This window comes from Macaca fascicularis, chromosome 15 (genome assembly GCF_037993035.2).
Source record: "Macaca fascicularis isolate 582-1 chromosome 15, T2T-MFA8v1.1".
Taxonomy (NCBI): Eukaryota; Metazoa; Chordata; class Mammalia; order Primates; family Cercopithecidae; genus Macaca; species Macaca fascicularis.
The window spans coordinates 16,023,679-16,051,362 of record NC_088389.1 but is presented as its reverse complement, the minus strand read 5'-3'; the positions used below and the strand labels follow the sequence as shown (position 1 = coordinate 16,051,362).

At 54.3% G+C, this 27,684-nt stretch overlaps 1 protein-coding gene and 1 long non-coding RNA gene across 2 annotated transcripts in view; one reads left to right on the top strand and one right to left on the bottom strand.

Annotated features, from left to right (window-relative positions):
* The first annotated feature begins 1,805 nt into the window (after window positions 1-1,805).
* LOC135967516 (uncharacterized) lies at window positions 1,806-2,350 on the top strand. Its single transcript, XR_010581692.2, has 2 exons — window positions 1,806-1,964; window positions 2,077-2,350. It is a non-coding gene; the product is annotated as an uncharacterized lncRNA (long non-coding RNA).
* The window catches only part of EEIG1 (estrogen-induced osteoclastogenesis regulator 1), a 39,968-nt gene continuing 14,268 nt past the window's right edge, over window positions 1,985-27,684 (bottom strand). The window contains exons 2-11 of the mRNA XM_005582141.5: window positions 14,603-14,723; window positions 14,372-14,401; window positions 11,566-11,682; window positions 9,833-9,879; window positions 9,536-9,690; window positions 7,119-7,223; window positions 6,837-7,032; window positions 6,191-6,312; window positions 6,029-6,098; window positions 1,985-4,655 (exon numbers count right to left, since the gene is read on the bottom strand). Of these exons, the coding sequence (XP_005582198.1) occupies window positions 4,610-4,655; window positions 6,029-6,098; window positions 6,191-6,312; window positions 6,837-7,032; window positions 7,119-7,223; window positions 9,536-9,690; window positions 9,833-9,879; window positions 11,566-11,682; window positions 14,372-14,401; window positions 14,603-14,723 (1,009 nt within the window). The 3' untranslated portion in view covers window positions 1,985-4,609. The remainder of the gene's footprint in view (window positions 4,656-6,028; window positions 6,099-6,190; window positions 6,313-6,836; window positions 7,033-7,118; window positions 7,224-9,535; window positions 9,691-9,832; window positions 9,880-11,565; window positions 11,683-14,371; window positions 14,402-14,602; window positions 14,724-27,684) is intronic.

The window sequence follows — 27,684 nt, the reverse complement described above, 5'->3', positions numbered from 1 at the left end:
TCCTCTGAGAACAAAGGGATGTTGGGCCAGATCATCTTCCACGCTTCTTCAGCTCCGAGATAGGAACGCGGGCCCCCACCACTCACCGGCCGGCTGCTCCCCATCCATCCAGCCTCACTGGGACGCCACGTTCCCCAGGGAAGCCAGCTGGGAAGGGTTTTTTTTCTTTCTTAGAAACGGAGTTCTATGTTACCCAGGCTGGTGTCGAACTCCTGGGCTCAAGCGATCCTCCCAACTCGGCCTCCAAAAGTTTACAGGCGTGAGCCACCGTGCCCAGCCTCCTGTGCCTTTTAATTCACTGACACACTTGTTCATCCGGCCCTGTCAGCTCCCTGAGGGTAGGATCTGAGATTGCTGCTGTATCCCTGGCACCCCGTGGAGGCTTGGCCCAAAGTAAGAGGTTTTTTTTGTTTTTTTGTTTTTCCCCCAGAGATGGGAGTCTCACTGTCGGCCAGGCTGGAGTGCAGTGGCGTGTTCTCAGCTCACTGCAACCTCCGCCTCCTGGGTTCAAGTGATTCTCTTGCCTCAGCCTCCCGAGTAGCTGGGACTATAGGCGCGTGCCAACACGTCCAGCTAATTTTTGTGTTTTTAGTAGAGATGGGTTTTCACCGTGTTGGCTAGGTTGGTATCAAACTCCTGACCTCAGGTGATCCGCCCACCTCAGCCTCCAAAAGTGCTTGGGTTACAGGTGTGAGCATCGCGCTCGGCCCAAAGTAAGAGTTTTGAACCAGCCAGCTTTAAAATTCAGTGATTGTTTAGATCCTGGAGTATAGCATCTGGACTCCAGGCCTCCCTGAGGGGTTATGTGGAGGCCTTTGGCCTGCTGTCCCCACCTGGGGGGTTTGGGGAGAGATGTACTCTGAGCCTGGCATGGTTCACTCCCTCTGGCATTTATCTCGTTGGTTTGTTGGAAGCCCATCCTGTCACTCAGGCTGGAGTGCAATGGCACAATCTTGGCTCATTGCAACCTCTGCCTCCTGGGTTCAAGTGATTCTCCTGCCTCAGCCTCCTGAGTAGCTGGGATTACAGGCAGTCACCACCATGCCCAGCTAATTTTTCTATTTTTAGTAGAGATGGGGTTTCTCCATGTTGGTCAGGCTGGTCTCAAACTCCTGACCTCAGGTGATCTGCCTCCTAGAGCCTCAGCCTCCCAAAGTGCTGGGATTATAGGCGTGAGCCACTGCGCCTGGCCAAGAGCAACATTTTTAAACCTACAATCCGATTCTTTTCCCTTCTCTCTCAGGAGACTTTGGGCTCAGCTAGGAGCCCACTTTTACCTCCCTCCCCGGTTGTGCATATAACAGAGGAAGGGGCAGAATCCGCCTTCAGGGTTTAAAGAGGCCGTAAGTGGGGGTCAGCCCTGAGGAGTGGGGTGAATGCTATCCTGGGATAGAGATGGAGCCCTGGTGGCCTGATTCCTCCTGGCCTGGCCAGTACCATTGTAGCTTCCTGCCACCTCCAAGCTCATTAAAGACCCAGAGTGACTTGCCTGTCCCAGAGCGACTTGGGAGGGTCAGAAACAGGGGTGAGGGGCCCAGGGCAAGCCTGGGCCTGTAAACGATGGCAGCCTGGGGCTTTAGTTTGGGAACACATTCACACCTCCTATAGGTCAGGCTGCACACTCCCGTTGATAACCCCATCTGCAGGTGAGGAAACAGGCACAGTTATTTGTCCTCAGGCATGCTCCTTAGAGGCCACTTGATTGCAGAGAAGGTCTACAGGGCAGTGGTTAGAACTTGGCCCTGAGGACAGAGCTTTCGCTCAGTATGAGGCTGGCAGGTAACGGCCTTCTGTTTCCTCCTCAGGAATCTGGAATGATGAAGGTGGTGATGATTGTGCCTGTAGCCAGGACCGGGAGAACCCTGGACCCCTACATCTTCCCCACCCCTGGAATGTCACTATACATATCTGACTTCCTTCTGATGTTGCCTTTGACCCTAAAGTCAATATGATAAAGTAACAAGGTAAAAACAAAACAGCAAAAGAAACAAAAACCGAAACATTTAATTTTTTCCCCTCAAACCAAGACACTGACACTAGGCTGATTTCCCCTAACAATGTTATTTTCTACAACAGAAGCTGGGACAGAGGAACAAACACAGCCCAGTCAAGTAGTGGTGGCAACATTCTGTTAGAAAGGAGGGGACTCAAAGAAAAAAAAGACACCTCCCCCCACCTCCTTGATCACCTCCCTAAAGACAGAGAACATGGACACCCTCCATCCTGGCAGACATGCCATGTGGTCAGTTTGTGCAGTAAACAGGAAAGAAAAAAAAAGAAAAAAAAAAACCCTAAACATATTGTAGACCTTTATTTTTTAAATCTCCTAATAAAAACGTTAAACTTTCAAGAAGATTCCAATCTGACATTGCATAGACCAATTCCTTTCCAAAAATATCTCCGATATACTCTCCATCTCTCTCAATATATAGAATTTGAAGTCCAGGAGCTGTGGGCGCCTGGTGGGAATTCACTGAGCTCAAGGGGACAGGAGGGCTGAGGACAGGGCTCCCACATGGGAACAACAAAGCCAGGCTTTCTGGCCTCTGGCTCCAGCCAGCATCAATTTGGTTGTGGCCGAATTCTCAGTCCCATCACCCTGGCCCAGGGCCTGGCGTGGGAGGATGTGGCAGGCTCTGTCTCCTTCCGGTGTTCCTGGTCTGGAGGAGTCTCCCCAACAGCACCAAAGCCAGCTATTTTCTGCCCAAAGCCCCAGAACTTTGAATGAGAGGCAAATCTACCCTGAATGCACCTCCCTCCTAGGCTGGGTGAGGTCACACAGACACAGAAGGGCAGGACAGAACTCCCCCCATCTTCTGGGGGCGAATTCATCTGGACACAGTGCGGTCAGCTTCCTTTTTAAAGTGCCAGTATCTGTGGGGCAGGAAGGGACTCTCAGGGCTGAGCAGAGCCTTCTCTAGCCCGAGCAAACACTCTGTCCCACCTCGGCAGGCACCTTCTAACATTCATTTTCTAAGGGTTAGGTGAGTAAAACAACAACAAATGCTAGAAATGCTCTGGTCCCAATGCCAGGGAGTTCCAAGACCAAGCAGCCCAACTCTCACCAGCAAGGGAAGATGGGGAACTAGGGAAGGAACCCTCCCCGTCTGGGGAGGGCACCTGCACCCCTCCCAGAGAGAGAAGCCCCCATCCCGGCCCCCCAGCTGGGCCCCAGCGCTGCTGGAACCAGCCGGCAAGTGGGGCAGAAAAGCAGCACCTCCCCTCACCTGGGGGAGGAGACAATATTGAACCGTGAACTCAAGAAGAAAGAAGGAAAGAAAAAATGAAAAAAGCTACAGGGCTAAGTAAACACCAGCCTGCTGGGTTTATACAAAACGAGTGAAATTTTAAAGGGGCAGGAGAGTTTGTCCAGGGACTGGCTGGCAGCCAGAACCCACCTTCAAGCAAGTTACAAGGACTTGGGGGAAAGTGCTGAGAGCAGAGGCTTTAGTAGGGGGCAGGGCCAGACTGCTCCCCGCTGGGAAAGCACACCCCTTAAAGGAGCCCTTCCCCCTTGCCCAGAACGGGGGATGCTTACAGAGGAAGGCTGAGGCTTTTCTGGCAATGAAGCCAGCTCCGGACCAGTCTAGCCACAGCCCACCTGCCTCTCTGGCATCCACCCCAGTCTGGGCAGCTGACCCTGAGGGCAGAGAAGGACTTTGCTTGCTCCAACCTTCCTGCAGGAAAACCAGCTGCTCAGGACCCAGCCCTGGGCAGAGGGCACCGTCAGTGCTCAGACCTTTCTCAGCACAGGTCTCAGACCTGAGCTGGAGCTAACTGGAGGGAGGAGAGGCAGCACCCGTTCCCGCCGGGCTGCTGGACCCTGGGCCTCTGACTGCACAGCAGGCAGTGACCAGGAGTCTTTGGGAAGGGGCCCAAGGAAGGGGAGGTGAGGGGCCAGCGGGACTGTGCTGGGGGTGAGCATGTGCAAAGTGCAGGCTGCAAGGCAGCGGGAGGACTTTCGCCAGGGGAGGCAGGGGTCTCGATCTGGAGTGTGGGTGGGGTGTGAGGTCATGGCTCCCAGGAAGAGGCCGCCAGCAGGTCCCCCAGGACACAGGAAGGGACAGCTGAAGCACTAAGCAGTCAGACACTCACAGGTGCAGGATTCTGGAGGCGGTCTGGCCCCCCACCACCAGGGCAAGGGAACAATGGAGCAAGGCCCTGCTGCTAAGACGTGACCAAAGCCAATGCTCCTGGAGTGAGTGGGGACACAGGTAGAGAAGCCCCTCAGTCACAGGCATCTCTACATTTAGGAGCTGCTGCATGTCCTCAGCCAGAGGGCCGGGTCAGTCTCTGGCAGCAACAGTCCTGGCCAGCTCCTTCTTGTCCACGAGCTGTATGGGCCCGCCTGGCCCGCCTGGCCTGCCCTCTAGTGGTTCAGAGGAGAATATTCACAGTGGTGCCTGGGCCTTGGTGGGCCAGGAGGGTCCCAGCATGGAGGGGAGGGCAATGGAATGATGCTAGGGGGACAGTGTGGACTGGAGTGCATGGAGGAGGCATGGAGGAGATGTGGCGCAGAGGTGATCTGAAGGGGAACGTTCCTCATGGAATGATGCGGGTCTGGACTCCAGAGAAAGCAGTACTCTTCTCCAGCCCGGACACCTGCTCCTCAATGGCTTTCAATCACAACTGGCTCGTAGACCCCAGAAGAGACCCTGCAGGTGAGACACAGGTCAGCATGTCCCCCTCAATGTCCCATGTCCTGAGCGCTCCACTGGACCAGGCCTTTGGAGGTGTTTCACAAGCAGGTGCTGTTAACCAGCCCTGTGTTGCAAAGGGGCCAAAACCAAGGCCCAGCGATGGTAAGTCCCTTGCCCACAGTGACACAGATAGTAAACATCAGTCTGTGGGGCCTGCAGAGCGCTTCCAGGCACGTCTGGCTGTGCCACGCCATCCTCATAGTCACCTTGGCAGGGAGTGACTGCACCCTGCCCCACTTGACAGGTGAAGAAACTGAGGCTCAGAGGGATGTGAGGGTGGCCAAGAGGGCAGTGGGAAGTCAGGAAACCTGGTCAGCTCCTTTCCCTGCTGAGCCCAGGCAGAGTCCTGGAGTCGGGGACTCTTGGGGCTCAGCATGTAGCTCTGCTGTGATCTCACTCCCAACCAGATTGGTTTCTTTCCCGGAGATGCTTCCTCATTTTCAGAGGGGGCCAGGGAGGGGTGTGTTTACAAACCCCTAAGGAAGCCAGCCCCTCAGTTTCCTTCTTGCTCACCGCTCCCCCACCCCCACCCCAGAGCAGCCCAGGAAGACTACTGCAAGGTGACGGCTGCCATTCCAGGCTGTGGCCAGCAGGAGTCAGCAGAGCAGCGTGAAAGGGCAGCCTCCGCGCAGCAGCCTGGCCATGTCTCTTCCCTGGGGATGTGGATGTTAGGCAGGCTCCCCACCTGCCCTCAGCAGCCTGCCGGTGGGAAGCTCATTTGCTCACTCGCTCGTTCATTCGGTGAGCCAAAAGCACATGGAGAGCCAGGCACACAGTCAACATGCTCCGAATGAATGCCTGTGACGCGGCATAGACTCTATATGTAGTTCCTGCAAGTTTGGTCTCATCTATCCCCGCCATCTGTGGATGCCGTGTAGGCAGCAGCCTGCGTTAAACCAGGCCTTCGCTCAGGGCCTGGTGCCTAGATGGTGCTAGGGAAAGATTTGTTCAGTAAACCCATGAGGCATCACCACCACCATTGTTCCCAGTCCCTGGAGCTGGGAGGAAGGGGAAGGGAGGATTCTAAATAAACCTGTGAGGCCCCTGCCATGTGCCGAGCCCTGTGCCAGGCACCGCCTGAGGCGACCCTGTGAACCATGGGAACTGACCGAACCCGTCCGTGCCCTCACTGCCCCAGGCTCCCAGGTGAGGTGGTGGTGTCCACACTGCCTGACGGATGGGGAAAGGGAGCTTCAGACATGACAGGCCCAGGGTCACACTGTGGCGACAAGACTTGGCATTCAAGGCCAGGTGAGTGGACTGTGGGGACTCTGCTCTCACCCCCAAGCCCCAGCCACCCCGACGACCCCTCCCTGAGCCTGCCCTACCTGGTGGCAAGCTGGATGCCGCTCAGCGTGGCGGAGCCATCACGGCTCACGAACAGCCGGAGGTTGCTGTCTGTGGGAACACAGGGGAGGATGGAGGCTAAGCGGGGCAGGGCTAGCCCTTGGAGCAGGTGGCCTCGCCCCCACCAGCCCGGCACGGCTCACCCTCGGTGTTGCTGCCATCCGTGAAGTCCTGGCTCTGCACAATCTTCTCCACGATGGCATCCGCATCGATCCTCGTGTCATCCACCCAGGTCGGGTGGCTCTCCACCGAGTCCTTCTTCCGCCTGGGTCGGATTTTGGGGGGCAAGTCACAATGGTCAGGGCAGTAACAGGCGCAAGCACAAAACCACGGCAATAATGCCGGCCAGCTGCAGCAGTGCTCAGAATGCCCCTGTGTGCTCCGTGCTGTGCTCCACTGAACCCCTGAGTGCACAATAGGGTGCAGCTGCCATCATGAGCCGGTTTTATAGACGAGGATGCCAGGCAACGAGCAGGTAAGTCAGCTTTCCAAGGCCATCCAGCGCATAAGGAGTGGCTCTAAGGCTTAGCCCAGTTGTCAGGCCCACAGACTGTGCTCTTGTCCGATCCGCAAAACCACAACAGCAGCCATGAACAGAACCTGCTGCATGCCGGGCATGGCTGCACCCTTCAGGGCCATGAGTTGGTGGAATCATCACCACCCAATCCACTGAGTTGGGGACCCTACGGTCCCTGTGTTACAGGCAGGTAACACAGAGGTTCAAGCGGAGGTTCAAGGCACCACTGGGAGGGGTCTGTTCTCCAGGGGGCACCAAGCAGTAGGCCTCACCTGAACGAGCGGTCGGACAGATGCAGGGGCCGGGGTGGCCGTGGTGGCTTCTCTGGGGCCCGGTGCTCCCGCTCACTGCCCTCAGGGCTCTCCACAGTCATGCCAAGGCCCCCAGAGGCGCTGCTGCTGGTGGACGTGTTGCGGCGGTGCGTCAGGTCTGAGAGGCTGGAGGAGCGTGAGTGCTCTGTGCTGTAGCCTGTTGGGGGCGCCGCAGGGGAGCGTCATAATGGGGGATTCCGAGGAAGGAGGAGGCCGCAGGGGCAGGGCCAGGCAGCCACTCACCAGAGATCTTGGACTGCTGGCTGGCATAGCTGGAGTTGCGGGAGTGGCCAGAGTGGAACACCTCCTCAGGGCTGGACAGGTTCTGGTCGGGTTCCTCTGGCAGCCCTGGAAGGCAGAAAGCAGCAAGGGGTGAGGTGACAGGGGTCACCCAGTGCTGCTCACCATTGCCCTTCACAGCGTGCCCTCACAGAGCCTCCCATGGCGGGGAGCCATTTAACAGACTGAAAAACAGGTTCAGAGGAGCAGCAACCAGCCTGAGCCACAGGTCACCTTCTGGACCCAGGTCCGTTGATTCCACAGAGGGCATCCTTGTGTGGGGTGCCCACCACAGACCAGCGAGGAGGAATGCTGAACAAAAACTGCCTCCATTACCCACAAGTGCAGTGAGAGGTGCAGAGCAGGGAACAATGCTTACTGGGGGTCTGGCCCAGTCTGAGGACAGGGAAGGCTTCTCCAAGGAGATGGCCTTAATGGCAGACCTCCAGGACATATCGCTGGAGGGAGCCAGCTAAGGCCTCAGGAGGGCAAGGGCCTTCCAGGCACAGAGAACAGCATTGGCAGAGGCCCCGAGGCTGGAAGGGGCCTGGGTCAGCAGAGTTGGAGTGGAAGGGACAGGGTGAAGGGGAGCAGGCTGGCCCAAAGGGACAGGCCCACAGTCCTGTCCCAAGTTACCCATAAGTCCAACTTCAAAACAGATTTTCCTGGCACTCCCCAACAGGAGGCATAAGGGACCAGGTGGGACCTACCCAGGGCTCTGAGTACCCACCCGCCCTCCTGCCCAACACACCCCAGGCTGGCCTGTGATACCCCAGGCTGGCCTGTGTGCCCATCCATAACTATGTGGCTTTTCAAGTCCCCAACAGGTTCTCTGCATATGGGGTGAGCCCAGCTCCAGAGGCAAGTGGGCACTCAAGTCCCACCCTGCCTGGGGGAGGGGCCTCTTCTACTTCACACGAAGGTACCACCTGCGCTGGGGTGGTCTGATCCCCAGATACATGTCTCTTCTGGGGACTCCCATCCAGGGGCTGGAGAGAGTAATTGTGCTGGGAAGCCCCCAGCTTTCTGTTCCGGGCCTCAGCTGGCTGGGTCTGCAGGGGAAGAGGGAGTGAAGGAAGGCCAGACCCTTGAGGTCAGAGGGTCCCTCACCGCTCCCAGTTCACAGAGGCAGAATCACTTGGCAAGCATCTGCTGGGCCACACGAGGCCTGTGCTCTAACTGATTCTGTGGGACAATCAGGGTTGCCACCTGATGCCTTGTTCACTAATCACCTGGGGGTGGTCCAAGGCTCATACCTCTGGGGGCCCTGCTTAGGGTTGAGGGGGCCCAGCAAACACCTGGGGGCAGGCCAGAGCCTCCTGTCCGGGCAGCACCCCCTCCTCCTAATTGCCACGCCATCTCCTCTGGGGGTTGGGGCTCTTTCACATTTTTCATAACATTATTACCAGTGATAATTTAATAAAAACAGAGTGCCCGGCCAGGCGTGGTGGCTCATGCCTGTAATCCCAGCATTTTGGGAGGCCGAGGCAGACAGATCACGAGACCAGGAGAGCAAGACCATCCTGGCTACCATCCTGGCTAATACGGTGAAATCCTGTCTCTACTAAAAATACAAAAAAAAAAAAAAAAAATTAGCTGGGCATGGTGGTGCTCGCCTGTAGTCCCAGCTACTCCGGAGGCTGAGGCAGGAGAAATGCTTGAACCCGGGAGGCGGAGGTTGCAGTGAGCCGAGATTGCACCACTGCACTCCAGCCTAGTGACAGAGTGAGACTCTGTCTAAAAAAACAAAAACAAAAACCAGAGTGCCCACTGAGTGCTTACCATGTGCGGGGCAGGTGCCCACATGTGGACAGTTAATCCCCAAAGTGACCTGGGATGTAACTGCTATTACCAATCCCATTTTCCAGAGAACACCGAGACAGGGAGAGGCAAACTGGCCAGTCAAGGTCATAGAGCACGTGGGAGAGCAAGAGGTCCCAGCACGTCCCTCTGCCAGGTATACTGTGCCTCACCCTCCGAATGCAGCTCAGACACCACATCCTCAGGGAAGCCTTCCCTGGCCCCGGATGGATCCCACCTTCTGGGCCTGTCTTCCCCAGCTCTTACCCTGTTTGCAGGTAGACATGCATGTCATTTACCTATGACTTGGCTGAGGCCTGTTTCTCCTGCTAGACTGCAGGGCCATGAGGATGGGGAGGCCACATCAGTCTCAGTCCAGGGCACTGCTGTGATCTCAGGGCCCAGCAGCATAGCCAGCACACACAAGGTACTCAGATGTCATCAGCCCAGCAGGAGCATGCAAACACCCTCCCACCATCACCTTCCCCTCAGTCAGCATCTCCCTGGGGACCTGGGCATGACATGGAGGTAAAGCCCTTGGGCCACTAGCAGGGGAGGCGCGGGCAGATGAGGAACTGTACCTGAGCTGAGAATGGTGGGCCGGGCCTTGGGGGCCCGGGACCCAGTCAAGGAGTTGGTGCTGCTGCCACCACTGCTGGTCCCGCCACCCTTACATGTCAGCTGCAGGGAGGAATCCTGGCCTGGGATGGAGATGGACTTGGCAGTAGATGGTGGCCTTGGGAAGACAGACAGGTGTGACTAGGGTGCCCCGCTTCAGGACCAGACGAAAACGGAGGACACCAAGAGTCCCTGTTCCTCCACCCCCAGTGCCCAGGACTGGGCTCCCATCCGCCCCCTAGGCCTGTGCCAGCACTCACGTCTTGAAGCAGGGGTCTCCAGAGAGCAGGAACATACCAATGGTGACCTGTGGCAAGGGGAGCAATCAGCCATGCCCTGGCCACCCACAGCCCGCCCAGGAGCAAGGCCCCCTGCAGCCTTTCGGCTCTGGCCTCAGAAGGGCTTGGACTCCAGTCCTGTCTCTCTGTCCCCTTCTGGCTTGGGGGCTCTGGCAAAGCCACCTAACCTCTTTGAGCCCAGTTTCCCTGTGTGGAGGACAGAGATGGTACCAAGGCCTGCCTGGCAGACCAGAGGGGAGGGCATAGCAAGGTGAGGCCTGGGCTTAGCCCTGCGCCTGGCAGAGTGAGCGGACTGCAGTCAGCTACAGGCCTAGACAGTGAGCTTCTCCAGGGTGGAGTCACACACTCACCCCCGGCCCTGTGTAAGGAGTACAGAGCTTAACCCAGCAGGCAGGAGAGGGAAGAGGGCTCATGGGGCCTGGCACAGCAGGTGGCGGGCAGGGTTTGGTGAAAGTCTGATGAATAAAGCATGAAGTCATTGCAAACTTAAGAGCCCAAATGTGGCAACATTTGGATCCTAAAATCTAGGCTGAGATGGAGTGACAGGCAAAGGATGAGCAGGTGGGAAAGAGGGGCACAGATGCTGGGGCCACCACTTATGAAAGGGTGACCACTAGGTTGATGCTTTCTATGGCTTATTCACTCGGCCATGAAAGCAGCCTAGCCCCAGGCTGTTGATGAGGGAACCAAGACTCAGAGAGGGGAAGTGACTCCCAAGACCCTGCAGACAGGACGTGGGGGAGTTGCCCTTGAACCCAAGGCTACCTGGCCCCCAGGCTCCCTTGATCTGGCCTGAGGTGCACAGGGCTACTGTGGCTGTGCTTTTCAGCCTGACTGAGGCTGAAAGGCTCCGGCTCCCAAGACAGTCTGGACCCTTTCTGGCATCTCCGGTTCCCTCTGCGAAGGGTCTAGGAGGCCCCAGAGTCCCTGCTCACCACCTCCTGCCCAGCTCTGCTCCAGATACAATAGGCTCTCCCTGGGTCCCCTTGCAGAGGTGCTGTTTGGACAGCCTGTTTTCCTGGCCAGGTGGAAGGTGTGGAAACAGAGGAAGAGAGGTGTGCTGATGATGGACACCCAGACATTTCTGTTCCCAAAAGGCCAACAAGGCAGCTGCCTGGGGGTGGGGATGCCCTGGCTATTGGAAACCTGCCCATGCCTGCCCCAGAGCCCTCAGCAGCCATCGTTTTCGCTGATAATCCACTAGGGGCCAGGCTACCTACCGCCTGTCACTTGGGGCAGGATTAGGAGCTGGGCCAAGAAGTCAACTGGCTGGGGGTCAGATGCCAGCTCTGTCTGTGACTCCAGGTAAATGACTTAATGTCTGTGCCTCAACTTCCTCCCATTTGAAGCTGGGACTAATCAAAGACACCACAGCTCGTGGGGCTGCTGTCAGGGGACCACGAGAGAAGAGAGGGCATGCAGTCAGTATGATGTGGACCCACTGCAAGCGCTTGCCAAACCTTGGAGACAATCAGGGCCCCGCCCTGATCTTGATGGGGAAACTGAGGCCAGCAGCTAAGCCAGGCCTCCCTCTGATAGTGGTTTTCTGATTCCTGGACTTGCACCTTCCCGATGTCTACCTATTCAGGTAAGGCCTGTATTTTTAACAACCCTTCTCCAGGGGGTTCTGATGAGCAGCCCGGTTTGTCCCCACCCCATGGTCAGGGTGGCAGAGGCGGCAGGATCCCTGGTACCTTAAGGATAGAGTTGTCCTGGCGAGTGTTCTTCGTGTCATATCCCTCGAGCAGGCAGCAGCGTACCGTGGAGCCCGAGCCCGCAAATTCAGCCAGGTTCAAGTCAGCAAAGCCCAGCTAGGAGGTGAGAGGAGCGTGTGGGAGGCTGAGAGAATGTGGACTCCTGACTGGCGGAAGCCCAGAAGGGGTAACTTGGCAAAAGTTGGGGAGGGAGACAGACAAAGCCCCTGGGCCCACCCCACAGCCCCGACTGACTGTTGCATAACTGGACCCAAGGACAGAGGCCCTGGGTCGGCAGCACCAACATGGCAAAGCCAGGAGCTCACATCCCTGAGCTGGACAAAGCACCCTTTGTGCCACGTCCCAGCGTGCACCGGGGCCAGTGCGCCTGACATGAAAGGACATTGTTGTCCGTGACACAGATGCATTGTTCCCTGGGAAACAAGGCCGTGCTGTAGGGAGCTGCCGGGTCAGCAGGCAGGGGAGGAGGGAAGGCCTGTGGGAAGTGATGGGACACCCCCACAGGCCCTGCAGGATGAGCAGGAGCCCCAGGGAAGGCAACCTGGTAGAGGCCAGAGTGAGGGGCTGCTGGGCAGAGTTCAGGGTCTGAACAGGCCCTCAGGAACTCTGGGCAGAGGATCGAGGGATGGGGAGGGAAGTGGGAGTAAGGGCAAAGAGGGCATGTGCTAAGAAAGCTCTGTGGATGGAGGCCAAGTCTGCTAGACCTGGAGGGTAAACTGAGGTTGAGACAAGGTGGTGCCAGGCTTGGGGACTTGGAGGACATCTCTGGTTCCCTCTGCAAAGGGTCTAGGAGGCCCCAGAGCCTCTGCTTTCCACCTCCTGCCCAGCTCTGCTCCAGATACAACAGGCTCGGAAGAGAGAGAGAACGAAATGTTTGAACCAATGTTTGAACCCAACCGAACCAATGAGGGATGGGTGTCAAGTACCTGCTGCCTGCAAGTCTCTACTGCAGTGTTCAGGGCACACACTCCAGAATCAGGGAAGTGGATTCAGATCCTAGCCCCGCCATGGACTCAGACTAATCCCCATTTTACAGATAAGAAAACTAAGTTCAGGGAGGGGAAGAAGCTTGCCCAGGGCCAAACAGCTAACCCAATAGAGACTAGACTGAAGCTAGGCCTGATCAGCACCGCGTCCAGCCGCTTCTCAGGGCCTCAGTTTCCTCCTCTGTATAATGGGAGTAAAGCCTGCAGTGGGAGTTCAATTACAGAACAGAAGGGAAGGGGCCTGGCAGTGCCTGATATGTGCTGGGTGCCTGGTAAATGTTTGCCAGTGGAGGCGAGATGCTTCCAGGTGTTTGCTGGTAATTCCTTTCCTGGCTGGGCAGCAGTCCTCACCGTGTGAATCAGAGAAATTTCCACTCTGACGGCACCCTCCACAGCCTGGCTCTAGCCATACTGCTCTCTGCTTCTGGAGAGGGATGTCAGCGCCCCGGGCCAGGGCAGAGTGCACGGCCCAGCTGGCTGAGTTCCTGAGCTCCGGTCAGTGGGAAGGGCCGCGCCCTGTATAGCACCTCCCTCGGGTGAGAGGTGAGGCAAAGGCATTTCCCCTCCCAGCTGATGGAGCCCACCTTCCTGCCACTGGGCTAAGCCTCCCAGGACATGAGAAGAGGAAGCCAAGAGTATACCACGGAGAAGAGGGATGGAAGGCAGAGCAGGCTTATTCAAAGCCAGAGCTGTCTTCTCCCTCTTTACTCAGTAGAAAAGCTCTTCTTAATACTATGTAGGGGTGAACTGTCTGTGGGTGCAGTGAAACCCTGGTAACAATGCACATGTCCAGCAGCAGGGCTGGCTGAGTCAACCATCTCCAGCCATGCCACGGGACACTGCTGCCCTTAGAAAGCACATAGAAATTTGTGATAACACAAAAAGATGCCCAGGATGGATTAAGTAAAAAACCAAGATGCAAATCTGTGTATGTATTTATTTATTTATCTGGAGGCAGAGTCTCGCTCTGTCACCCAGGCTGGAGTGCAGTGGCGCGATCTCGGCTCACTGTAACCTCCACCCTCCTGGTGCAAGCGATTCTTGTGCTCCAGCCTCCCGAGTAGCTGGGATTACAGGCGTGCACCACCACACCTGGTTAATTTTTTTTGCAACTGTAGTAGAGATGGGGATTTGTCATATTGCTGAGGCTGGTCTTGAACTCCTGAGCTCAGGCAATTCGCTTGCCTCCGTCTCCCAAAGTGCCAGGATTATAGGCATGAGCCACCATGCCCAGCCGTACTCAGGAGGCTGAGGGAGGAGAACTGCTTGAACCCGGGAGGTGGAGGTTGCAGTGAGCCAAGATTGTGCCATTGCACTCCAGCCTCAGCAACAGAGCATGACTCTGTCTCCAGAAAAAAAAAAAAAATATATCATATTGTTTGCATGCACTTAAGTACACATAGAGGGTGCTCATTTTGCATTTCTCTCAACCACATGCATAGATTTTATTTGCTGCTCTCTTTGTATAGCATATTTCCTTTTTTCCTTCTTACAAGTTCTGCAAAGGTCTTAATCAATCCCAATAATGGGGTCCCAGAAAGAGGCCTGGAGAGAGGAAAGGGGACAGAAACTGGCCCTTTTGCTCAGTGAACTTCTGTACCATTTATATTCCAACAACCGTATGCTGCCTTTATATTGAGTACAAAGGCCATCAATAAAGATATTTCTAAAAAATAACACATCTCAGGTAGGGCTGAGTGTCTCTTGCTTGTGGCAGAGAAGGGGCTGGAGGTTTCCCTTGTGCCTGTCCCGTGCCACCCCGCATTCCATCCCACCCCCCTTCGCACAGCCCCTCTTACCTTGGAATAAGCCTTCCCGCCTTTCAGCTCCTGCACAAGGAGGGAGACACGAGCAGCAAGTTGACTGGGAAATCCCAGGAACCTCATGCATCTCCCCCCAGTCCCCCCAGATTTGAGGGGAGGAGGACAAGGGGCAGAGCAACCCTCCCCATTTTCAGCTGGGGGTGCGGACTCATGAGGGGAGGGGCCTACAGCCCAGCCCAGCAGCCCCACATGCACCCTTGGCCTCACCTTGCGCACAGACACACGGAAGACACAGGGGTCCAGCAGGCCGGTGGCCGGGTTAGCACTCATCTTACACACGAAGGTGAACCTCTTTCGCCACCGCACGCAGTTCTCCTGTACCTCCTCCCTGCAGGCCAGAGATGACAGGTGAGCACAGGCATGCGCATCCGCGCCAGGGGACCCCATGTGGTACCAGAGACACAGCAAGAGCCCTGCCCATTGGGAGTGAGGCAGTGGGAAGCTTCACTTTCACCCTGTGTCACAAAGTAGCTGTGTTTTCACAAGAATGTACTCGTGTAGTTGTAAAAACAACAGCAAAAAGGTAATAAAAATGAGACAAACACAAGGCAGGGGTGAGGTGAGCTAGGGCAGCTGTCCCTCCCCGGGAAGCCTGGCAACCTGCAGCCTCCCTCTGCACCCAGCGCTGCTCCCGCCACCTTGCTCTGAGACCTTGGGCAGTTAACTGCACTGCCATTACCTCCTCCAGAGCCAGGATCTGCCAATTGCCTCGTGACCCTCACAACAGTCTTAGGCTGGACTACTCAGCCTATTTCACAGATGAAGAGACCAAGGCTAGGCAAGCTGCCCCACACCTCCCAGCCAGTAGATAGCTGAGCTGGGCCTGAAGCGTGGTTCCTCCTGACTCCAGAGCCCAATTCTTTACCACTAATAACAACAGCAGCAATAGTAACAACAGCCGATACCCACACAGCGCTTCCCATGTGCCCAGCACCGTTCAAAGAACTTCACAAGAGCCAGCAGACCCTGGAGCCTGCTCCAAGTGCCAGAGAAAGGTGGTCATGCCAAACCTTTCCAACCTCTGCCTGGAACAGCCACACCATTAGCCTAATCCCCAAAGAAACCGGGGGCCTGGAGGCTAAGACCCTTGCCTGAGGCCACCACAGGGAAGAGCAGAACAGGGATTAACCCAAGCAGTTGGACTCGGTGTGGAGAAAGCGACTTGGGGGCTTCAGCTTCACCAACACTAAGCAGAGGGATCTGGTCTTCTAGCCCCTGCCCCCCGTTCCTCCTGAGTTGGAGAGCATGACCACGCTGAAAAATTCAGCACCCCTTTACTGGAGAGATGCTTTGTGCTCTGGGAGTGAGTGGGAGCCAGTGGCAGCAGCTCATCCAAGCCCCTCCCAACTGCTGCGGGGGCCTCGGCAGGATCTGGGGGTGGCAGTGGCACGTGGCGGAACTGAGCTCTGCATCCCCGAGCAGCTCCGCATCTCCACACAGCCTGCCTGGCAGAGCCTGTGCTCAGGAAGGGGTGGCCAGGGAAGGGAGGGGACAGTGTTAGAGACGTTATCTCCAGCTCATCCTCCTAACCAGAACTGCCAAGGGGACAGCTAAGGAAGTGACCCGAGGAGAGTGGGTTAACTGCCAGATCGAGGCCTCAGGGAGGGTCGGAGAGGGCCACAGTCAACCCTCCCCTGAGCATCACCAGGTTTGCTTTGCATGGCAGTCTTGCAAGGTGGGCTCTATGCCACCCCTTCTACTGCTGAGGGCACTGAAGCTTCAAGAGAAGGCCACCCTACCTGCCACTCGAGCTCACATCCCCAGTGACTGGCAAAGCAGGATTTAAACCCAGGACTGTCTGACTTCAGAGTCAGGGCTCTCAGTCGCCACTTCGGCTCAGGAGCCCGGGAAAGCCTGGCAAGGAGAACCCATGGCGTTGTGGGGCCTGCAGTACCCTGCTGTGCCCCTGAGGAACCACCCAGGTCTCTGAGTGCCAAGCAGGTGCTGGGATGAGCCACTGCAGACAGTATTTACCCAGTGATGACTCAGTGTCACCAGGAGAGGGCGGGGGAAGGGGTGAGTCAGGGAAGGTGACATTTAAGCTCAGGATAGAATGAGCCTGGGAAGTAGCCAGGTGGAGGAGACAGTTCCAGAGAGAGGGCACAGCATGAATGAGGGAGCCCCGTTTTCCTAGCCAATGAAAGCCCCTAAGCCTCACCTTCTATGAGGAGCCCCCTCCAGGCAACCCCTTCTTGGCTCCACAAGGCTTTGAGGATGTGACCAAGGCTTACCCTGTGCTCCTGCCAAGGCTGTGACAAGGGCCAACAGGGCAGGCAGACCGGGGCTACACCTGCACACTCACTGGGGCACACCGCCCCTGTCATGGCCACTGTTGTGGGAGCACTGAGTGAAATGAATCCTGCAAAGTGCCTGGCCTGGTGAAGGCTCTGTGAGGACACCAGGGACCAAGAGAACCAGAATGCACCTAGCCTGTTAGGAGGGTGAGCTCCAACAACCCTCTGCAACCAAGACTGGGGACAAGCAGAAAAGGTCAGGGCTGAAGACAGGGGAGGAAGGGACAGATCTAAGCCCTATAGGTAGGTGCCACAGGAGTGGGGGCCCTGGGCTGGGGGCATCACCTGAGCCTAGTCATGCTGGCTCCACTTATTCATTCATTCATGATGATGATTCATTCATCATCAAACAACTGAGCACCAGTGTGTGCCAGGCCGTGTTCTAGGCACTGGGAACACAGCAGTAACCAGCTTACATTCTAGTGGGAGGAGAAAGAAGAATAACAAATAAACATGAAAAATACCTAGTAGTGGAAAGGAAGAACTAAACTACATTAACAGATGACTTGATCTTTTATACAGAAAACCCTTAAGGAATCCACTAAAAAACTTATTTATTTTTTTGAGATGTAGTTTCGCTTTCGTTGCCCAGGCTGGAGCGCAAGGGCCTAATCTCAGCTCACTGCAACTTCTGCCTCCCGGGTTCAAGCAATTCTCCTGCCTCAGCCTCCCAAGTAGCTGGGATTACAGGTGCATGCTACCATGCTTGACTAACTTTTCTATTTTTGGTAGAGGGGGTTTTACTGTGTTGGCTGGGCTGGTCTTGAACTCCTGACCTCAGGTGATCTGCCCACCTTGGCCTCCCAAAGTGCTGGAAGCCACCACACCCGGCCATTATTATTATTATTATTACTTTTTGAGACAGAGTCTCACTCTGTCGCCCAGGCTGGAGTACAGTGGTGTGATCTTGGCTCACTGAAACCCCCACCTGCTGGGTTCAAGTGATTCTCGTGCCTCAGCCTCCTGAGTAGCTGGGATTATAGGCATGTACCACAACACCTGGCCAATTTTTTGTTTTTAGTAAAGATGAGGTTCTGCCATGTTGGCCAGGCTGGTCTTGAACTCCTGGCCTCAAGTGATCTGCCTGCCATCACGTCCCAAAGTGCTGGATTACAGGCATGGGCCATGATGCCTGGCCTAATACGTGATTACAGGTGTGGTGGCTTATGCCTGTAATCCTAGCACTTTGGGAGGCAGAGGTGGGCACGGATCACTTGAGGTCAGGTAGCTATAGTTCCAGCTACTCGGGAGGCTGAGATGGGAGAATCTCTTCAACCCAGGAGGCAGAAGTTGCAGTTAGCCGAGATCAAACCACTGTACTCCAGCCTGGGCAACAGAGTGAGACCCTGTCTCAAAACAAACAAACAAACAAACAACAATTAAATAAATAAATAAAAAATGCATGAGTTCAGAAAAGTTGCAGGATACAAGATCAATATACAAAAATCAATTATTTCTATATATTGGCAAACACAATGAAACAAAGAAAGCAATTCTATGTACAAGAGCATGAAAAAGAAAAAAATACATAGGAATAAATTTAATAAAGTACAAAATACATACTCTGGAAAACTATAAAACATTGCTGAAAGAAATTAAAGATCTAAATAAATGGAAAGACATCCCATGTTCATGGATTGGAAGACATGTTGTCAAGATGATACTCCCAAATAGTTCTAAAATTCATCACAATCCCTATCAAAGCCCCACACTGGCTTCTTGGCAGAACTTTGACAAGCTGATCCTAAACTTTACATGGAAATCTAAGGGACCAGAATAGTCAATACAGTCTTTAAAAAGTAAAACATAATTTTAAAATTCACACTTTTGATTTCAAATTATCTACAAAGTTACAATAACCAAGAACAGGTGGTCCTAGCATGAGGACAGACAAATGGAATACAACTGAGATTATTCAGTTTACAAAAGTTTAGAAATAAACCTTAGAGACCAGCCTGGCCAACACGGCAAAACCCCATCTCTACGAAAAATACAAAAATTAGCTAGGCATGATGGCATGTGCCTGTAATCCCGGCTACTTGGGAGGCTGAGGCACAAGACTCACTGGAACCCAGGAGGCGGAGGTTGCAGTGAGCCAAGACAGCGCTACTGCACTCCAGCCTGGGCGATAGAGGGAGACTCTGTCTCAGAAAAAAGAAAGAAACCTTCACTTTTATGGTCAATTGATTTTTGACAACAGTGACAAAATAATTCAGTGGGAAAAAGAATAGTCTTCTCAATGAATATTACTGGGACACTGGATATCAACATGCAAGAGAATGAAGTGTGTGTGTGAGGGAGGTGGTGCGGGGGGCTATCTCATGCTATATACAAAAATTAACTGAAAATGGATCAAAGATCTAAGTGTAAGAGCTAAACTATAAAATATTGAAAAAAAAGCATATGGGTAAAATCTTCATGACCTTGGATTAGGCAACTATTTCCTGGATATAATACCAAAAGTACACGTGATTAAAGAAAAACACAGATATATTGAATGTCATCAAAATTAAAAACTTTTAGTTAGGCACAGTGGTTAACACCTGTAATCCCAGCACTTTTGGAGGATCACTTGAGGCCAGGAGTTTGAGACCAGCCTGGGCAACACAACAAGACCCCACCTCTACAGAAAATTTTAAAATTAGCCACGAGTGGTGGTGCATGCCTGTAGTCCCAGCTACTTGGGAGGTTGAAGCAAGAGGATGGCCTGAGCCTAGGAGTTTGAGGTTACAGTGAGCTGTGATTGCACAACTGCACCCCAGCCTGGGTGAAACAGTGAAACCCTATCTTAAAAAAAAAAGATGGCCAGGCGCGGTGGCTCACGCCTGTAATCCCAGCACTTTGGGAGGCCGAGGCGGGTGGATCACTTGAGGTTGGGAGTTCAAGACCAGCCTGACCAACATGGAGAAACCCCGTCTCCACTAAAAATACAAAATTAGCCAGGCATGGTGGCGCATGCCTGTAATCCCAGCTACTCGGGAGGCTGAGGCAGGAGAATCACTTGAATCCAGGAGGCGGAAGTTGCGGTGAGCCGAGATCGTGCCATTGTACTCCAGCCTGGGCAAAAAGAGCGAAACTCCATCAAAAAAAAAAAAAAAAGAAAAACCACAAAATAAGAAAAAATACTTGCAAATCAGATATTTGAGGGACTTGTATCCAGAATATATAAAGAGCACCCACAACTCAATAAAAAGACAAATAATCCAACTAAAAATGGGGAAAGGATCCAAACAGACGTTTCTCCAAAGAACATATACAAGTGGTCAACAAGCACACAGGAAGATGCTTAACATCATTAGCTATCAGGGAAATGAAAATCAAAACTAAAATGAGATACTACTTCACACCCATTAGGATGGCTAGAATCAAAGGGGAAGACGTGGAGAAACTGTAACCCTCATATACTGCTGGTAGGAATGTAAAATGGTGCAGCCCCTTTGGAAAACAGTATGGCAGTTCCTCCAAAGGTGAACCATAGAGTTATGATACGACCCAGCAATTCCACCCCTAGGTATATATCCCAGAGAAATGAAATGTGTCCACACAAAAACTTGTACACAAATGTACATCACAGAATTATTCATAACCAAAAAGTGAAAGCAACCCAAATGTCCATCAACTGGTAAATGGACAAATAAAATGTGTTCTATGCATACAATGGTGTATCATTCAGCAATAAAGAGAAACGATACACTTATACATGCTAACTGGGGATTAACCTTGAAAACATGAAGCTAAATCAAAGCAGCCAGCCTGAAAGAACTATAGAGTTTATGATTTCATTTATATGAAATGTCCAGAAAAGGCAAATCCATAGTGACAGGAACTAGATTGGTGGCCGCCAGGGGATGGGGGATGACATAGTCTGGCTCTGTGTCCTTACCCATATCTCATCTCAAATTGTAATCCCCACGTGTCAAGGGAAGGACCTGGTGGGAGGTGATTGGATCATGGGGGTGGTTTCCCCCATGCTGTTATCATGATAGTGAGTGAGTTCTCATGAGATCTGATGGTTTTATAAGGGGCTCTTTCCCCTTTGCTGCTGCTTCTGTCTCCTGCCGCCATGTGAAGAAGGCCCCTGCTTCCCCTTGACCTTCCGCCATGATTGTAAGTTTCGGCACCCATGTGGAACTGTGAGTCAACTAAACTTCTTTCCTTCGTAAACTACCCAGTCTTGGGTATTTCTTTATAGCAGTGTGAGAACAGACTAACACAGGGGACTTGAGGGTAAAAGGAGTAACTGCTAATGGGTATGGGATTTCTTTCTGCGGTGATGAAAATGTTGTAAAATTGGTTGTGATGATGGTTGTGCAACTGTGAATATACTAAAAACCACTGAACCATACACTTTAAATAGGTGTATTATGTGGTATGTGAATTAAATCTCAATAAAGCTGTTAAATAAGTGGTAGATCAGATAAATATAAAAATGGAGACCACCACAGGGAAGGCGAGTGGGGAGTTCAGGTAGAGATGAGGTGGCTACGTCAGGTGGGGGGTTAGGGATGGCCCTTAGGGCAGTGACATCTGAGCAAGGCTTGGACTGAAGTGGGGACTGAGCAAAGATGGGGGAAGAGTCCTTCAGGTGAGGCAGCAGCAAGTGCAGAGGCCCTGACGTGGAAACACACTTGGCAGGTGGAAAACTACTGTAGAGGACGGTGGCTGAAGAGGAGCTGGGAGGAGATCAGAGGGGATGAGATGGGTGAAGGAGCAGGGGCAGGTCCTGCCAGACCTCAAGGGTGTGAGAAGACTGCATCTGATTCTGACAGTGGCTCTGTCTTGCCCCCGTGGACTGTGGCTTAGGCAGCCACAGAGGAGGGGAGTGGAAGGGCAAAGAGAGCAGAGACTCTTCCCAGGCAGCCAGAAGAGGCCCAAGCTTGAAAGGGGGAAGGCAGGGAGTGGCCATGGGTCCCCGCACTTCACCTGGGGTTGGAAGCAGCTGCTGGAGGCCTGGGGAGGCAGCTCAGTGCTCTGGGCATGTTGAAACACCCAGTGGAATTGGGATTAGTGTCTGGGAACAAAAGCTCACAGTGAATTGTGGGCTTTCTCCCTTTCCTTTTGAGAGTTTGCTGTGGGAACGCCAGCCAGGAAGCCTAAGGCCCATTTGCAGTTCCAGGGCCAAGCCAGAGAAAGCCACGTGGAGCCCTCCTGGCTCAGGTAACAGGCACATTCCCCACCTCCACAGGAAGAGCTCCCAGGGTTCGAACTGGGCCTCCCTCCTGTTTCTACAGGGCTCTGAACAATCACCTATTAGAAGTCACCACTCCCACAGGAAGAGGCAAGCAGCCTCACCCTGGCCCATGGCCAGAGGTCACAGCAAGGGTAAAAAAAAACACAGCAGCTGCGGCCACCTCCTGAGGGCCTACTGTGTGCGGCCAAGAACTCTTCAACACTGAGAGGTGACTGCTACCACAGCCCACTTTACAGATGAGGACAGTGAGGCTCAGAAATGCAGCGTAACTCACTCGAAGTCACAGCAGAGCTAGTCTCGACCCCAGCCCCATCTGTGTCCAGACTCTGTGTCACAGCTGGGACACAGCAGTGCAGTTGACTCAGAGCCCACACTGCCTCCCCCTCAGCCCCGGGGCCCCTCTGGTGGGAAGCAGCTGGGCACCCCCAGGCAGGTGGCATGAAGTCCCATGCATGGGGCAGGGATTATGGGGGGAGATGAATGCAGGATCAGGTCAGGGTGGGGTGAAGGATGCTCGTGATGAGAGGCAGGAATGAGGATGCCAGGCAGGCAGCCATGAGCCCCAGGTTGGGAGCTGGCCAGGTCAGGATTGAGGACATCTCAGAGCCTTGATCCATTCAGAAACCTTTTATTAAGTCCCCACCAGGTGCCAGGCACTGCTGAAGGCTCTAGGAACACAAACAATAAACAGAGAAGACAGAAATCCCTGCCTTCAAGGGGCTTATACTCTGGCAGTGGGTGGCAGACAGACAAACCCAGGCAAATGCGTGCCAGCTAGCCTGTGGTGCAACAGAGAAAAAGGAACCAACCAGGGAGACAGACAGTATCCCTGGCAATGGGGGCACCAGGGAATGAGGGCCAGAGGAGGTCTTCATAGGAAGGTGACATCTAAGCAAAGACTGAAGCGAGTGGCCACAGATACCACAGATACCTGGGGGAAGAGCAATCCGGGCACAAGAAACAGCAAGTGCAAAGACCCTGGGGTAGGAATGTATCTGTCGCATTTAAGGAGGAGCTGGGGGCCAGTGTGGCTGGGGTGGAGGGTGCCGGGGTGGGTGTGGGCCAGGGAGACTGGAGAGGCAGCCTTGGTCCCAAGCTTACAGAGGGGCTGTATGGAGGGGCAGTCCCCGCGGTGTCCACGTGTATGCAACTGGTCACGGCAGCAGAAGTTGGGAAGTAATGAGGACTGCTTCGATGGTACCCAGCAGGCAATGCCAGAAGGGAAGGAGGGGATGGAGGGCGAGCTGTGCTCCCCAGCAGAGAGGGATGGCCCCATCAGACCTGCAGGAAGGGAACATGCAGAAGGGGATCTACAGGACCCCATTTTTATTTAATTTTTTAAAGTGACATATGTAAATGCCCACAAGCACACAGAAAACAGGAGGTGCCCACATCAAATTGCAAATGAAGGCCACCTCTGGCCACTGGAGGGTCTGGAGATTCAGGTGAGTAACGAAGAACAGAAAGGATGAGGATGGGGGGCATGGGTGTCCCTTTTTTCTTTGTTTTGAACGGGAAGTATCCGTTGTGAGCGTTTCTTAAAGCACACCTGACTGAAGGGAACCCACTCCCTGGCAGTCCTGGGGACTGCACTGTGGCCCGGGGTGGAAATGCCACTCTGCAGAACGACCCACCCCAGCACTATGAGACCCTTGGGGGAAGGCCCAGGGTCCTGAGAGCTGAATGCCACCAGAGCTGGCTGTGACCTCCATGGTCTGCGAGTGCTAAGAGGGCAGGCCTGGGCTGCTGGGTGCTGTGCACGCCAGTACCCAACACACATCTGCAGTGACTAGAGGCACAACAGCTGCCTGTCTCAGAAAGCGGAAAGTGTAAAAAAACTAAAAGAGCAGCTATGAAGAAAAATTATAAATAAGATGTTTATTAAGAAAACAGGCCAGGCATGGTGACTCATGCCTGTAATCCCAGCACTCTGGGAGGCTAAGACAGGAGACTCACTTGAGGACGGGGGTTGGAGACCAGCCTGGGCAACATAACAAGATCCCACCTCGATTAAAAAAGAAAAACGAAATCATAGGACCACGGACCCTCCTTACTGCCCACCACCACCCACTTACCCTAATGTGGCCCGGATCTGGGCTGGAGAACTGAAGTTTTAAAATGATAGAACCAAGGTCCAGAGAAGGAGATTGTTTTAACCCAGAATCCTGGACTTCAGGCTCCCTGGCCAAGAGGCTTATTCACACAGGTGTGAGGGGTAATGGCCAGAAGGCAGGCGGGGAGCTCAGAGCAGGTCTGACCAAAGGTGCGCTGGAAGGGTTACCAGAGACACTTTCTTCGTTTCTGTCCAAGAGTTGTTTCCATAATTTAAATTTAAATTGAAAATGAGAAACGGGTATGGGTTAGGAAGGCTGCTTAGAAACAAAAGGGATCTGAAACCTCAGCTACCTGGTTCAAGGCCTGGGTCCTCCCAAGGTACCAAGTGGAGTCACCCCAAGCAGTACATGGGACCTGCTGGCAGGGCTGGCTGCCTGCCTGGGAAGAGACAGAGATGAACGGCCCTCCTGGGCCTAGGGTTGCAGGGCGTGCTTCCCCAGCTACCCACTGCCAGGAACAGGTAATTACAGAGACTGGGTTTCATTTTTAGCTTTAAGATATACAATTAGACATGTAAATCTCAGCAAGGCGGGACAAGCCCTGCACCCACCACAGCCACTGTGGCCATCCCAGCAGCGGAATTTGGCTATTTCTGGGCTGTCTGGAAACAGTAGAACACCCCACCAGGCTGGTGTCCTTGGCCCGGCAGAACTCTCCAGGAGCTCTCCCGGCCCTGGGAAGGCAGCCCAGTGAGTTGACCATCCTTTGATCCATCCCAGGAAGCACGCCGGGTGGTGTGCGGAGACACAGGGACCCGTATCCCAAATTGGACTGGGACCTCTACAATGCATCCACGAGGACTGACTATGGTGCCGGCTTGGGGTGCGGGACACAATGCGAGCAACCTCCTGCAGGAGCCCCTGGTTGAGGGGGGACACAGTCATTACACAGGAATGACTGCAGTCACCGCCAGTCTCCCAGGAAGGAGAAGGAGCTACGATGGCTGTGAACACAGCAGGCTGGGGGCAGGAGGCCGAGAAGCCTCCCTGGACAGTGACATCAGAATCGGGACCTCAGGCAGAGGTCAGCTGAGTGAAGACCTCGGGGGAAGGAGGTCCCAGGCAGTGGGAACAGCACAGGGAAGACCCAGAAGGAGGGAGGTGGCTCCCAGGAAGAGCCTCCCTGGAAAGTCAGGGGGTAGATGAGGCTGGTGAGGAGAAGAGGCCACCAAGTGACTTGGGGAACCCCATCTCAGTGAGCCTCAACTTCCTCATCTGTAAAAGGACAACCTGCCCATCACACAAGGCTGTTGGGGTGACTCTGTAGTCCCACAGCACCTCTCTCCACTGCTCAACAGAGGGAGAATGCAGAGAATTCTGCCTCTGTGGTCCCGAGGTCATTTCGCTGCCACATCCCCAGCACCTGGCCCCAGCCTGATCCAGCATTACTGCCCAATAGGTGCAACAAGATCCCAGAGCCTTGACAACCCCAGGTCTCCATCACCAGGGTGATGCGGGACCAGGTGCCGTAGGGCTGTGGGAGTCACCTCCTGGCCTCAGGCTCCCAGGCTCACAGGATCCCTACAGGCAGGGGTCAAATGGGTCCATCAGGGGCTCTCCTCAGAGTTGGAGCAAAAGTACATGCCGGGCTGGCAACCCTCACAGGAGCAGAAAGTCAGGAAAAGGGAATCCAGGTATCAGTGGGGCAGTCCAGTCTCTGTGACAGGGCTCCAGCCTGACCCCATGCCCACTCTCAACACTTCGTCTTACCAGTTCCAGTACTCAGAGACACACACCTCACCTCCACTGCATGCCCAGCACGAAGCCCTCGGGGGGCAGGTGCTCAAACTCACAAGCAAAGAGAGAGGGGTGAGGTCCAGCAGGACAGGGGTTCTCACATAAAAATACCCACTGGCAGCCAGGCGTGGTGGCTCATACCTGTAATCCCAGCACTTTGGGAGGCCGAGGCGGGTTGATCACCTGAGGTCAGGAGTTCGGGACCAGCCTGGACAACACGATGAAACCCCGTCTCCACTAAAAATATGAAAATTAGCTGGGCATGGTGGCACGTGCCTGTAATCCCAGCTACTCGTGAGGCTGAGGCAGGAGAATCGCTTGAACCCGGGAGGCGGAGGTTGCAGTGAGCCGAGATCGCGCCATCCCCCTCCAGCCTGGGTAACAGAGCAAGACTCCGTCTCAAAAAAAAAAACAAAAAAAAACAAAAACCAAAAAACATTCCACCGGCTCATGACAAATGAAGATTCCCAGTGAGCCCTGTCAGAACCATGGACTCTGCAGGACAGGGTTTCTCTTTGTGAGGGGCTATCCTGTGTACTGTGGGACGTTTAGCAGCACCCTGCCAGTAGCACAGCCCCAGGTGTGACAACCAGAAATGTCTCCAGGGATCACCAAATCAACCCTGGTTGAATGCTACTGCTGCAGGCCTTAAAAGGGCATTTTAAACAAGCTCCCAGGTGATTCTGATGCAGGGAGCTGGGCACCCAGCTAAGAGACAGTACCGCTGTGACAGCCATGTGGAACTCCAGGTTCCAGCTGTGCTCCTGGGTTCCTGACAGTGCTGGTCCCCCAGAGCAGGGCCCCATCACTTAAGTCCATCACTTAAGTCCCTCGCCTGCCCCTCCCTCAGCCACGCTCACTCCCACCCTGCCTGCTCTCCCAGGCCTTGGCCTGGTTCCTAGAGAAGTGAGCGGCAAAGTGATGCAATCAGAGTTCCCGGCTGATGAAACCAAGCCCAGGCCGGGGAGAGAGAGAGTCTAATAAGGAAACAATTTAAATCGACAACATCTGCCTTGTGCTTCCCCGAAGAGAAGAGAATACAGCCGCCTGGGAGGAGCCTGCCCCGGGGACCAGCCAAGGCATCTGTCCAGGGGTTGAAGAGCCAGCGTGGCAGCACAGCAGCGTCTGGCTCCTGCCAGGGGTTCAGGGGGAGCAGCTCACAGTCCTAGCATGGCCAGCACCTCCTCCTGCAAGGAGGCAGCAAGAAGTTTCTGGAAGCCAAGCCACTCTGGCCGACACTGGAACACTCAGAGCAGCCACTCGGCAGCCCCAAAACACTCTTTGTTCCACTGCCAAAGACACCCCTATTAGTGGTGGCCTGGGATTGGCAGGTGGGCCAGGAGGGAAGCTGGCATCACAAGTGACCCAAAGAAGCACAGAGTGGACAGCCCACTGGGGCTTCAGAAACTCCAAGACGGAAAAAGGGCAGGGCATGGGTGCAGAGTGGAGGGAAGCCAGGTCATTCAGGCTTGCTGGGAAAGCGTCAAGGTTAGGTGAAAGGATTCTAGAGTCAGACACATCTAGGTCTGAATCCTACTGCTTACCAGTCAAGCAGCAACCTTGAGACTGATCTTCAAAAAACCCCACACAAGTTGGGCATGGTGGTGTGTACCTGTAATCTCAGCTACTAAAGAGGCTGGGACTGGAGGACTGCTTGAGCCCGGGAGTTCAAGACCAGCCTGGGCAACATAGCAAACCCCATCTCAAAAAAAAAAAAAAAAAAAAAACCCATGCAGGCAGGTGTGGGCATCCCTATTTTACAAGCACAGGCAAGTGGCTGCCCTACTCTGTCCTCTGTACCCAGAGTCAGGTTGTGCGGATGGCCTGAGCTACTGCCCAGGCAAACGTCCTGTGGATGCCACTCTCCAGTGATACCAATGATCACCCTCTTGCTCTCACAGCCCAAGAGGCGAGCAGGCCACTGAAGGGACCCAAAGTAAACTACTGGCTTTA